General features: G+C 42.1%; 3 protein-coding genes and 1 pseudogene across 3 annotated transcripts; 2 read left to right on the forward strand and 2 right to left on the reverse strand.

The window, feature by feature from the left end:
- The first annotated feature begins 339 nt into the window (after positions 1 to 339).
- LOC110308097 (histone H1.2) lies at positions 340 to 1,919 on the forward strand. The gene has a single exon (XM_021180449.2). The coding sequence runs from the start codon at positions 397 to 399 to the stop codon at positions 1,033 to 1,035; it is 639 nt and encodes a 212-aa protein (XP_021036108.1). The 5' UTR covers positions 340 to 396; the 3' UTR covers positions 1,036 to 1,919.
- A 5,283-nt stretch (positions 1,920 to 7,202) lies between these two features.
- LOC115029089 (histone H3) lies at positions 7,203 to 7,816 on the reverse strand. The gene has a single exon (XM_029468396.1). The coding sequence runs from the start codon at positions 7,717 to 7,719 to the stop codon at positions 7,309 to 7,311; it is 411 nt and encodes a 136-aa protein (XP_029324256.1). The 5' UTR covers positions 7,720 to 7,816; the 3' UTR covers positions 7,203 to 7,308.
- A 508-nt stretch (positions 7,817 to 8,324) lies between these two features.
- LOC115029090 lies at positions 8,325 to 8,841 on the reverse strand (annotated as a pseudogene).
- An 80-nt stretch (positions 8,842 to 8,921) lies between these two features.
- LOC110308108 (histone H2B type 1-B) lies at positions 8,922 to 9,401 on the forward strand. The gene has a single exon (XM_021180461.2). The coding sequence runs from the start codon at positions 8,978 to 8,980 to the stop codon at positions 9,356 to 9,358; it is 381 nt and encodes a 126-aa protein (XP_021036120.1). The 5' UTR covers positions 8,922 to 8,977; the 3' UTR covers positions 9,359 to 9,401.
- Positions 9,402 to 12,845: the final 3,444 nt, after the last annotated feature.

The following is a 12,845-nucleotide window of genomic DNA, read 5'->3' on the forward strand; positions in this document are numbered from 1 at the left end:
AACTTTCAAGGGCAAAGGAGCGACCAGGTAATTTAGAAGAAAAACAGAAAGTGGTCTCTATTTACCCCGGACTTCCTTTGGAGTTGGGGGAATTAGGGACTCCTAGGCGCGTTGTCTTTAGGGATGAGGAAAAAATAAACATATATCCTGAAGCCTGAGACTTCTCGGATCCTTTACCGACCAAACTCGAGAGATTTGGTGCAAGACATTTTAATATTTTCTCCTTTTTGTGAAGTGTAACAAACACAAGTTGGGCGCAGCGCGGCTGCTCAGAGCTTGCCAGGCAGGCCGCCGGAGCACCAATCAGCGCGCGCCTGCGCTCTATATATACAGCGGCCGGGCCCGCGCTACTCTATCGGTGTACTGCCACTAGTTCCTGACTTCCAGAGACTCATCATGTCTGAGGCTGCTCCTGCTGCCCCCGCTGCCGCGCCCCCTGCGGAGAAGGCGCCTGCCAAAAAGAAGGCCGCCAAGAAGCCCGCTGGGGTGCGCCGGAAGGCGTCCGGACCCCCGGTGTCCGAACTCATCACCAAGGCTGTGGCCGCCTCCAAGGAGCGCAGCGGCGTGTCCCTGGCCGCGCTCAAGAAGGCGCTGGCGGCCGCGGGGTACGATGTGGAGAAGAACAACAGCCGCATCAAGCTCGGCCTGAAGAGCCTGGTGAGCAAGGGCATCCTGGTGCAGACCAAGGGCACCGGCGCCTCCGGTTCCTTCAAACTCAACAAGAAGGCGGCTTCCGGCGAGGCTAAGCCCCAGGCTAAGAAGACAGGGGCTGCCAAGGCGAAGAAACCCGCGGGAGCAGCCAAGAAGCCCAAGAAGGCGACTGGTGCTGCCACACCCAAAAAGGCGGCCAAGAAGACCCCGAAGAAGGCGAAGAAGCCCGCGGCGGCGGCAGTGACCAAGAAAGTGGCCAAGAGCCCAAAGAAAGCGAAGGTCACCAAGCCCAAGAAGGTCAAGAGCGCGTCTAAAGCCGTAAAGCCGAAGGCTGCCAAGCCCAAGGTTGCCAAGGCCAAGAAGGTTGCAGCCAAGAAAAAGTAGGCTGCCTCCTCTAACAGTCCCAAAAGGCTCTTTTCAGAGCCACCACTTCCACTTAAGAGCTGTGACATTTGTGATTAATGAAGCAAGGTTGCGTGGGACTCGGCCCCGGCAGCACTCGCTCCCTCGGTGGGATGGGTGGGGTTGCGTGTCCCACCTAGACTTGTTTGTGCTGGGCGGCTCAGGAAGTGCTATGGCCTGGAACACCCTCCCCCCACGGCTGTCAGCTGCTGAAAGCAACCCTCGGCGCTAGTTCGTATTGGACTGCAAGGTGATTTGAAAGTTCCGCCCTGCTTGTGGGTTGGCTCACTCCGTCCCAGGACTCTAGTTCTTAGTTTGATTGGGCGCCATCCCCAAGTTTGAGCTTCCTGCCTGGAGAAACGCATCCGGGGCTTGTAGGTGGCTTCAGTGCTCAGCCTCTTTTCTGGGGGTTAGCCTGGAAGTTTGGGAGAAGGTGGGGTGCTGGCGCCAACGAACTGCCTTCCTTAACATTAAAGACATTTATGGGGCAGCTGCCGGAACGATTAGCCTGCACAGTTAAGTTGAACTCAGGACTGAAACGATTGCTTCTCTTACTTTCGATTTGTTTGCCACAGCGATGGAGTTGTGGGTTGAACTGCGTCACAACCTTTGTCAGCCATTTTTTAAAGTTTTTTACCATTACCAATTATACTTTCTTTGCCTTATTTTGATGCAGCATAGTTGTAGATTAACTTTGTTTTGCGTCACCTTCCGGAGTCGCTTGCTTTATACGTGTGTGTCGTCACTAAAGATTGACTTTATAAATACTGAGGTTTCTTGGTAATGCTTTATACAATCCAAAATGTTAAATTGGCTATCTGTTGAAAGTTGTGTGCTTCTAATAAAAAGCGTTTAGTTTTCATTCACTGTTGGACTCTTTCATACCCACAGTCTTTAAGAGAGAGATTCAGATTGCTGATTTGTTGCAGCCTGGATCATATTTCTGGTCTTCCATATAGTGAGAGATGTGAAACGTGGTTTTTGGAGACCTAAACCAGAAATTTGCTCAGTGGATCTAGTGTTGATTTCAGTGACCTAAGTGTTTAACATGGGAAAGTCAGGAGATCAGAAAGTAAAAATCTCCCGTTTTCTCCCAGGGTTTTGAGCCCTCAGTTTAAATGAGCAAACAGCTGTTTTAGTACAGAGCATGATAAATAGACCCATCTTCGCAATTCCATGCCCTTGGGACCGACCCTGTCCCGATTCTTCCCAGTTTTTATTTCATGTTTGCCATAGGTTAAATTCCTTGAATAACCCGAATCTCAACTTCCTGCGTCTTTTTTGTAGTTTCTAAGGTAGAATTAGACTAACTCTTCTCGGTGCTATCGTCAATGTGGAGGAACTTGGTACGTAGCAATGATTCAAATATTGTTTGGTAAACTTATAATAGGAGATAACTAATTCTCACAACCTTTTTGTTATTTTTGTTGCTGTCAGACCACCCCCACCCCACCCCATCCCATCCCATCCCCGCCCTCTCCCAACCCCTTCTCTGAGATAGGGTTTCTCTGAATAGTTATGGCTGTCTTGAAAGACTAGGTTGACATCTGAGATAGGGTTTTTCTGAATAGTTTGGCTGTCTTGGAAGACTAGGTTGACATTAAACCCTTGCCACCTCCAGGCCTCTTCTCAAAATCTTTCAAGGTATTCCTTTTATATTCGTTGTTAAGGGGACTGAACGTGCTAGCAGTTATTCTACCACTGGAATGTGTCTCTGACAATGTATTTGAAGATATTGTTAGTATCCCAACACTCAGAGAAAAGCTTCTTGGTATTTTTATTGAGATTGTGTTAAGGCACATTTGTAGAGCTAGCAGTTTTCTTATGTAAAAACATGTTATCTATCTATAGATCTTTGAATTTTCTCCAAATATGTTCCAATATTTTTAACCGTAGAAGCATCTTTATTGTTGTTTGCAATAATACTTTATGAAATTTTATTTCTTTAGAAGCAAAGAAAGTGGACATTAAAACCACTTAGTTATTGAAGCCATCTCTGTACAAATGAATTAAGAATTTTAGACCAGGTCTGTCCATTGATACATAAGGTGAGAACAGATCCATGCACATATGTAACTTTAAAATCTAAAAGCAGTATTCATAGGGAAAATCCACTCTAAATCTACTCGATCCAAAATACTGTCTTCCATTGTAAAATGAATATAAAATGAGTAATAATCTATATTTTTGTTTCTTATATCTTTGTAATATATTTTGTACTTGTAGTTCATCTCAGTCCAGAATGTATGTTATTTCTAATGTTCAATTAGCTACCCATGACTGTGGAAACAATCTAGATCAATTCAACTTTAGAATGACCTCAGACCTTTCCTCTACATCTTTGTTTATGATGAGAGTATTTGAAAATGTGTATTGTTAATAAGTCATATACTGAAATAATGAAGACAGTGTGTCTGATTATTGGAATCTCTGAGAGCTCTTGGTGAGGCTGGTCCAATTAGTTCTAAACTAGGTAGGGCAACGTAGTTGAGATCCTGAATCAAAAATTAATTAAAAATTAAAAGGTGGAACAGTGGTCACCTGATGTTAGGTGACGAGCTTGTTTTCTAAGCCACCAGAAAGGAGAACAAGAAAAGTAAGAATAGAACGGAGCAAAATTGCAGGGAAGGGCCTAGATAAAAGATGGGCAGAATTTCATATTCTTATTCACCCCCCACCCCCTTCTGAGTTTCTCATTTCCTCTTGGAGCCAGGTGATATGAATTCTAGTTTTTGGAAATACCTTACTGACCAGAATTGAATCTCTTTTTCAATTGTAGCAGCAATGTGGAGATCTAATTGTGATGCTAAATATAGCTCAGTGTGGTGGCAGGTTTGTAAAGCTGACATTTAGGAAGGTCAAGTAGGAGGATCCTGGGTTGTAGACAGAGCAAAGTCTTGTCAGAAAAAAACCAAAAGAAAACCTGTTGAGTGTGGTGGCCTTTAATCCTAGCACTCTGCAGAAGGACATGAGGGTATCTCTGAGAGTTCAAGTTCAGCCTGGTGTATGTAATAAGTTCCAAGGCAGCCAGTGCTATGTAGAGAGATTGTCAAAAGAAAACAAAAACAACAAACACATACAAACAACAACAAAAAACAAAATAACCAACCACCCAGCCAACAAACATGCTACTTCAAATAAAACCAAAATTTTTAAAGTAAGACTGAGAATGTGGGTCTGTAGCTCAGGGGTAGACTGCTTGTCTGCCATGGGAGATGCCTTGAGTTACATCACCGGTACATAACCGTAACCATCACAACAATAAAATGATAATAATAACAAAGCTCAAATTAATGACAGTATTCAAACTATCAACTACAGTGCACCTTCAGATATTTTTCAATTCTATACATTGGTAGGCTTTCAGCACTCAAATAGTTAGACATGTAAAGAATCATTCCAAGAAAAGATAATTGATTTTCTAGTTTTCATTCAATGCTTCCTTGGGTTTCAATTTATTGGATTTGGATATTTAAAATAGATCTGAATATAGGAAATGTTGCATAAATATATTTTTTAGATTTATTTTTAATACTTTTCCTTCATTTTGGTACTAGAGGGGAAACTAAGGGTCTTGTGTATACCAGACAAATGATCTTCCATTAAGCTATATCTTCAGTCTCCATCTGTACTTCTTTTATATGAAATATTTCCTTTTATTTGAGAGCTAAACATTATAACCCACCCACAGTCTTTAGTTCAGAGTTCACAGAACAGAATAAAACTCAAGGATAAAGTTAGAGTGGGGAACTTAGAATGAATGACGGTAGCCCAGGAAAGTGGGGCTCAAGCTTCAAAAGATGACACAGTTGGTGAAAACTGGTCCAGACAGAGGTTCAAGGTGCATTGACAGCCTTGTTGTCTGAGTAAGGCCTCAGGGCACTGCCATCTGACCTCCGGAGTGGTCGCAATTGTTCCATTTCCAGGGGTCAGAATGGAGATACTTCCATAAGGACAACTTATTCTGATTTTAGGTTAGAGAACCTCATGCCAACATAACAGACATTGAGGTGACATTCTCGTTTCTTTACAAGTTTGCATCCTTCCTCCCGATAGCTTTCATTGTGTTTGCAGTCCTAGCTAGAGATGAACAGAAGCTAGGCATGCAGGCTCACACTGTTAGAAACATTTGAAAGAGAGCAGGGATTCAGGGCTTGTGGTCACACTTGCTAAGAGCTAGTATTTCATGTGCACGATTTTGTAGCAAGCCAAACATAGTAGCTGTAATTAATACATTCATTTCCTGACACAGGCTTGGCATAGCAAATAGAGGGGGGTACTATTATTATTTTTCCAGTTTTAGAGATTAAGAATGGAGGCTTGGGAACATCAAGGATTCATTTAGTTTCTGCTCTATGAATCAGTATATCTTCTATACAGTAATAATTTTCCACAAAACTATATGATCATATGTTTAATTAAATTTTTCTAATTAAAAACTAAAACAACTGAAACCTATCTTAATTCCATCAACCAGGATAAACAAATAGACTTTCAATAAATAATATGAAACTATTCTGTCAATTTTTTTTACTCATATGATGTCTTTGTAATCTGGAATTGAAGTATAATTTGGACTAGACTAGCTAAATTTAAAATGCTTGTCAGTTACAGCTCTCATATTAATAGTGTAGGAAAACAAAAATACATGCTCTGGGGTAGTATCTAGCTGTTTCTAAGGAAACAATAATAATGATGTCGTCCTGAAGTTTATAGAGAATCCTGATGTTTTCCTGCTTTGTCCTACCTGTCTCCTCATACCAGTGCTGACAGAGTTTAGGGTCTAAGGAAGGGCGGTCTCTCACAGCTTCTCCGGCCTACCTTGGCATAGCTTAATACCTGAAACACAGTCACCTTTGAAGATGATGAAGACAAATTTACATTTGATTATCCGATTTGGTAAAAACCCATTTAGCAGAATAACTACATTTGTTTGTTGTGAGACTGGCTGGAAATATTTGCTAGTAGTTAACTTCTCAAAATCCCTTAATGGGAAAAAATGCTTTGAAATTTAGTAAAAAATTATAAATAATAATTCAGTCTAAGCTCCTGTTCTCCCTCTCCCCCTCCTCCTCCTCCTCCCCCTCTTCCTCTCTCTTGAAACAAGTTACTTTGTTGCCCACGCTGACCTGTTACTCACTGTATTGGGACAGCCAGGCCTCAAATTCTTTATCATCTTGCTTCACACCTCCTGATGAGTTTAAGAAATGCTTGGTTCATTTGATTTGTACCAGACTTGTCTGTTGGGGGTCTCTCTAATGATTCACAGTTCTAATTTTTACTTTCTTCCCTGAGGACCTCTTTGTTTCTAGGAAGATGCAATTCAGTGCTGAATCTATAAGATGTTCTAAAGTTGTACCAGGAATTTTCCCCGAGGATCAAGTGTTCAGATTGCTTACAGCTGACTCTATATTGCCCATCACATGCTTTCTCCTTCCCTGTGTCTTATAATGGCATCCCCAGCAAAGCACCACAGCAAGCAGCTATACCCCCGGGCCAGAGTCCAGAGTCTTAATGGAGATGAACTGTGAAAGTGAATAGTTAGTTGGCTTGTTGGGATAGTTGGGTGTAGGGTGGAGAGGCCATGTATTCTTTGAAAAAGCCAAAGCTTAGAGGCAAGTTTACCTGGCAGTTAATGAAAGCCCCATCTCCAACTTCATTTTTTGTTTTGCTCCGGTTGTTTTTTTGTTTGTTTGTTTTTTCTCGACACAAGGGTTTCTCTGTGCACTGGAACTCACTCTGTAGACCCGACTGTACTCCAAGTCAGAAATCCACCTTCCTCTGCCTTTGCCTCCAAGTGTTGGGATTAAAGGCGTGGAGTACTACGCCCCGCTTCCATCTCCAACTTCTAAGGCCCTTGATGGGTGTCGCGGCTTTTTCTACTATTCTGTATTGTCATTTTGGCTTATTTTTGCTGCATTTCCTTGGTTTATAGTTCCAACATTAGCATTTGGTAAACTTCAATTTACAAACTTAATTATAATTCAGGTTCATGCCTATAATTTTAGTACCAACACTTTCTGTGCGGAAAGTTTAATTCATATGGTAGGATTATATATTTACATATTATATATATATATATTTTATGGTAAAGCGACTATAAAAAAATTTCTAAAACAAATGTAAATAACTGCTAGCTTTTGTTGAAACATATACTGTAAGTGAGATACTAAGAATCAGAAGTATACAGCAACTTTACATGACATCTTAGGTGGCTCTTAAAAGAGCCTTTTTTGAAACAGAAAGCATAACACATTACGCTCTCTCGCCACGGATGCGGCGGGCCAGCTGGATGTCCTTGGGCATGATGGTGACACGCTTGGCGTGGATGGCGCACAGGTTGGTGTCCTCAAACAGACCCACAAGGTAGGCCTCGCTCGCCTCCTGCAGAGCCATCACGGCCGAGCTCTGGAAGCGCAGGTCGGTCTTGAAGTCCTGCGCGATCTCGCGCACCAGGCGCTGGAACGGCAGCTTGCGGATCAGCAGCTCGGTCGACTTCTGGTAGCGCCGGATCTCGCGCAGCGCCACGGTGCCGGGGCGGTAGCGGTGAGGCTTCTTCACGCCGCCGGTGGCCGGGGCGCTCTTGCGGGCGGCCTTGGTGGCCAGCTGCTTGCGCGGGGCCTTGCCGCCGGTGGACTTGCGAGCGGTCTGCTTAGTACGAGCCATTCTTGGGAGGGAAAATAGAAAAGTGCAGGAAGAAAGAAATCTTGCCCTTAAATATACTAAGAAACATTTTGATTGGCCTTGCAACTTTTTGAAAGTCGCGCGCCACAAATTCATTGGCTAGGAAATAGCTTTTGTGATTGGTAGTTTTAAGAGTATCTGATTGGTTACCTTGTTTCGACAGTGTCAAGTTACGTTTTGTCTTTACAAAAAAAAAAAAAAAATTAAAAATTAAAATTGGTGTTTTTAATAGTTTTATCTCCATATGGAACCACAATCTTGTTTTCGAGATGCGGTGATCGCAAGTCTGAGTGCTTAGACGTTGCTCCATTCCTTTGTAATTTTGTGTTACAAGGTACAAAGGGTAATGACTTGTAAGTACTTTGGAGTTGGGAAAACTCATGGTCCAACAATCTTAACTCACATTCTTGGTCTTAAAGGGAGCAACTAGTATGTCAAGCGTTGTGGGTGAGTTATTTTAAAGGTTACCAATTTTTACTTCGTAGGAAACTGGACCTTTAAATATGAACACTCACTACTCAGAGCAGTATTTGTGTATTTTCTACAGAAGTGCAGGGCACTATAGGTCATCACAAGCTGATCTTGGGAAAAAGTGGATAACGTATCTAAGAGCTGTTAGATACGTTAATCGTATAATTTCTTGACTTAAATATATTTCCCTTGGCCCTATGGTGGTTCTCGGTCTTCTTGGGCAGCAGCACGGCCTGGATGTTGGGCAGGACGCCGCCCTGCGCGATGGTCACGCGGGATGATGCGCGTCTTCTTGTTGTCGCGAGCCGCGTTACCCGCCAGCTCCAGGATCTCGGTTGTCAGATACTCAAAAACGGCCGCCAGGTACACCGGGGCGCCGGCGCCCACGGCCCAGGAGGAACTGTAGGCCGGCCGGGAGGAGCCGTTCTTGCCTTTGGCGGGAGCCTTGTCGCCCCACTTGCACTGTCCAGACATCACTAAAAGTTCTCAAATAAGGAAACACTGTAACCTACTGCTAACATACCACATAGACTGTGTAGTGTCACGAAATATCGTCGTCCTATTGGTCAAAATGGTCTTCTTCTCCTGCCCAATTGTAGATGGGATTTTGGGTCTCTTATTTGCATAAACCCTTTGAGGCAATTATTCTTAACCAATCAAAAGTAAAGGCACTTGTGCCTTCATTTGAATTTCAGGAGTATAAATAAAATAAGTGCGCCTTCTCTGGCTACCAGCTTCTGATCATTTTGCGTATCTTCTCTTGAGCAAAATGCCAGAGCCTTCTAAATCTGCTCCAGCCCCTAAGAAGGGATCTAAGAAAGCCATTTCTAAAGCTCAGAAAAAGGATGGCAAGAAGCGCAAGCGCAGCCGCAAGGAGAGCTACTCGGTGTACGTGTACAAGGTGCTGAAGCAAGTGCACCCGGACACCGGCATCTCCTCCAAGGCCATGGGCATCATGAACTCGTTCGTCAACGACATCTTCGAGCGCATCGCGAGCGAGGCGTCCCGCCTGGCGCATTACAACAAGCGCTCGACCATCACGTCCCGGGAGATCCAGACGGCCGTGCGCCTGCTGCTGCCCGGGGAGCTGGCCAAGCACGCCGTGTCCGAGGGAACCAAGGCCGTCACCAAGTACACCAGCTCCAAGTGAGCTTACAGAGCTCACAACAAACACAAAGGCTCTTTTAAGAGCCACCCACACTTTTCACAACAGAGTTGTAATTCATGACCTAACTTTGTCAGCCAAACTGGCTTTATGAAAAATTGAAATTGAGCATTTGCTCAGTTAAGGATTGCCATTTTCCCAGTTTGTGTCATGAGTATTACTCAGTGTATTGTAGCAGTGGTATCTGTAGGAGTTGGCCTTTAATGTTTATTTAAAAGTAGGTTCCTACTGTGAAATTGAGTATTACAACATTACAGCCAATTGCCCTTCAGTGAAAAGCAACCACAGCTTTCTAATTTGTTTTTTCTTGTTTCTTATGTATTGTGACGTTTACATTGAGGCTAGGATATTGACAGTAGATGGAACCAGAGGAATTATAAATAACTTGTAGCCAGTTAGCTTTTTTGAAAAACCACCATGTTGACAATTGGATTTCCATGACTTACAAAGTAATTTGTTTAAAAACTGGTAAAGGCTTTGACTGGGAAAGAGTCAGTGCCTGGAGCATTTGTGCAGGAAGACTAGGAACCAGATGGGGCAAATAGTTTAATGGGTGTTAAGTTTTAAATTTCTTTTTTCTTTTTTTCATTTTTAAACTGAGAGTATGTGGTGACAGGAGAAAATAAAGTTGCTCAGAATGAGTAGTTCATGAAAAATATTTTAAAATATTTTACCCATGATTCGGGACTTTACCCCTGCTTTCTCATTGGTTTATCGATTCGTTGACTATGAAAGGCAGGCTCCTGAAAAGGCTAGGCAAAGACTTCAAGAGCTGTTAGAATGCTGGGCAGTGGTGATATACCTTCCTTTAATCTTGGGAGACAGAGGCAGGAGGATTTGAATATGAGGCAAGCCAGTCCTTCAGAGAGAATTCCAGGACAGCTGAGGGCTACACAGAGAAACCTGGACTACAAAACACACACACACACAATGCGATTGGGGGTGGGGGCGCAGAGAGACAGACACAGAAGTCGAGAGACGGAGAACTCTCATACATACAAAATACCATGGTTAAAATACTTGTCTTAGTAACATTTCTCTGTGTGTGTGTGAGAGAATACACACCCCACCTTAACAGCAAGAAAAGAACATAGCATACAGTTACTGAAGCTTACTTACCTTGAGAATGTCCCTTTGGAGTAATGTTAATATTCTTACCGTTTTTGAAGTGGATCTCTCAAGGTAGGGATTATTTTCTCTGTTGTCTTCATACCTTTCCCTTTTTATTTTCTGTTTCTTTTACACAAAAAGACATGAATACTTGATGTTTTACTTGATCATGCCATATTGGAAGAAACCATGGCAAATGTTGGAAAAATAAGCAAGGTCTTCAAAGAAACAGGTAGCGGGAAGTCCAGACAGTTCATTATCTGAGGGAGCATGAACAAGAGACACGAATGCCGTACTCTGCCTTAATTGTGAGGAGGAAAATGCAGGCTTCTCAAGTCTGCCTTAGCATCTTTCAACACATTTTTAATTTAATGAAGAAATTGAAATCTCTATGTGGCTGAGATTGACATGAAGCTTTGGATCTTCTTCCTTTTACCTTTCAAGTACTAAGATTATGGGAGTCTCCCAGTCCTCCCTGACCTTGAGTAGTGTGGAACATAGGACTTAAGGCCTGCTTTTCAAGCCTTCTGTCCTACTCCTTTACATTTCCAGCAGTGGTGGTTCGTTTGTTTTTATTTTTGCTTCTGTCTTTGGTTTTTTGCTTGCTTGTTTTATGTTTGTTTTTGTCTTGGTTTTATTGGTGAGTGACTCCTGTTGTTGGGTTTTTCATAGTAATGTCCTTAAAATATACTACCTGACCATTAGTTAAAATATTGGAGACTTACCAGTAACTTCAAATTTTTAAATCATAAAAATACAGAGTGATACCTCTCTATGCAGTTTTGTAAAAACCTTATGGGAAACATTAAGAGGTGGGATTTATAGATTGAATCACAATTATAGAATATTTTCCATACTTGTTCCCTAGCTGCCTTCGAGAATGGCTATTTTCATTCACCAAAATACCATCTTGCTTTCCAGAAGGCATGTACGGTTAGACTTCTAGATACTTTCCACTGGGAAACTGTAAATGCAAAACAGTCTACTCACTGCTATTTGAAAACAAGACATTTTTGTGACATTTCTTCCATTATGTTTCCATGATTCATATCTTCTGTTTTTCTTCTCCATTGTTCAAACTGGCCCAGGCTCCTTAAATAATTCTGAAAATAGCAGTGTTCGACACAAGGGATTTTTTTTTTTTATATCCCCTTTGTCACCTAAAGACACACACTCCAATAAAAGCTCAATTTTGATAAATCCTTTCTATAAACTGAAGCAGGGTCAGTTGATTACATTGTTAACTGTTATCTGTTATTTGTTTACTACACCTGAGCACCTATGTAATAATCTTTTCTTTGATTTATATTGCTAAGGTCTATGATGAAAATGCCACAGCACCACCTCAGTTACACTGGATTTTGGCATAGTTTAAGAATAGTTTACACAATCTTTCTTGTGATGCTCCCACACGACTCGTGTATCTGTGTGGTTCTTTTCATTCTTCTATATCTCTATGTGATACACCGACATTATCAGACACTGAGTCATGAGACGTGCCCCTGCTTTTATACTTATTGTCTGGCTAGGCACAAGGAGTAGAAGGTAAGGTAACAGGGAATTTAAAAAATGGTTAAAATGCTTTGTCATGTCAAGTGGAAAAAAGACCAAGAACATGATGGAAACAGCTCAACAGGAGCTGGGCAAGGTTTCCTGGAGCAGGAGAGTCCTTAGTCTCATTCTTTTAGGCTGGCCTTGGACCAAAGAAATGATGTTTTCTCCTTGAACATAGATGTTTCATCTATGTTGTCTCCAGTCACCAAGACAGCAACACTTTTCAGTGCAAACTCTTCAGGACCTCCTCAGCCTCATATATTGCAGGTTTTCCTGGGTCAGTGACAGGGCAGGGTCTCCTTCTCCCCAGTCTCTATTTTCCAGTCAGTTTAAGGATAATTCAACCATGATGAAGAATAATTTTGCAAGCTTTTACATTCTTTGATATTGGTGGAGCTAAAAGAAAGCCTGCCATAGAACCTCAAATTATGTACCTAATCTATTATGAAAAGCCCACCAAAGATGACCATTCAGAAACAGTTTGTAGCTGATTGAAATGATTTACTCCTTGTATTGAGGACCACATCCTGGTATCTCACTCTGCTGCTAGAGGGATTTTGTTTTTCTGTTGTTGTTGTTTGTTTGTAACAAGCAGTTTAAAAGAAGCTAAATTAGGTAAGGAATCTTGAACTCTGGTTCATAAAACAGTTTGGTAATATTCTATAAGATTCTACGTCAAGATCAAGAAGTAAATAAACCTGAAATGGCCTTACCAGGAATACAAGGTTGAGGAAGTGCCACACTGACTTTCCTTGTCATAAAAACACAATTCTAAACCCTGAAAACAGGACAGTAGCTTAACAACTCA

This window comes from Mus caroli, chromosome 13 (assembly GCF_900094665.2).
Source record: "Mus caroli chromosome 13, CAROLI_EIJ_v1.1, whole genome shotgun sequence".
NCBI lineage: Eukaryota > Metazoa > Chordata > Mammalia > Rodentia > Muridae > Mus > Mus caroli.

What these genes read in the sequence shown, in the direction of transcription:
- LOC110308108 (XM_021180461.2), top strand. Translation starts at nt 8,978, where the DNA reads ATGCCAGAGCCTTCTAAATCTGCTCCAGCCCCTAAGAAGGGATCTAAG.
- LOC115029089 (XM_029468396.1), bottom strand. Translation starts at nt 7,719, where the DNA reads ATGGCTCGTACTAAGCAGACCGCTCGCAAGTCCACCGGCGGCAAGGCC.
- LOC110308097 (XM_021180449.2), top strand. Translation starts at nt 397, where the DNA reads ATGTCTGAGGCTGCTCCTGCTGCCCCCGCTGCCGCGCCCCCTGCGGAG.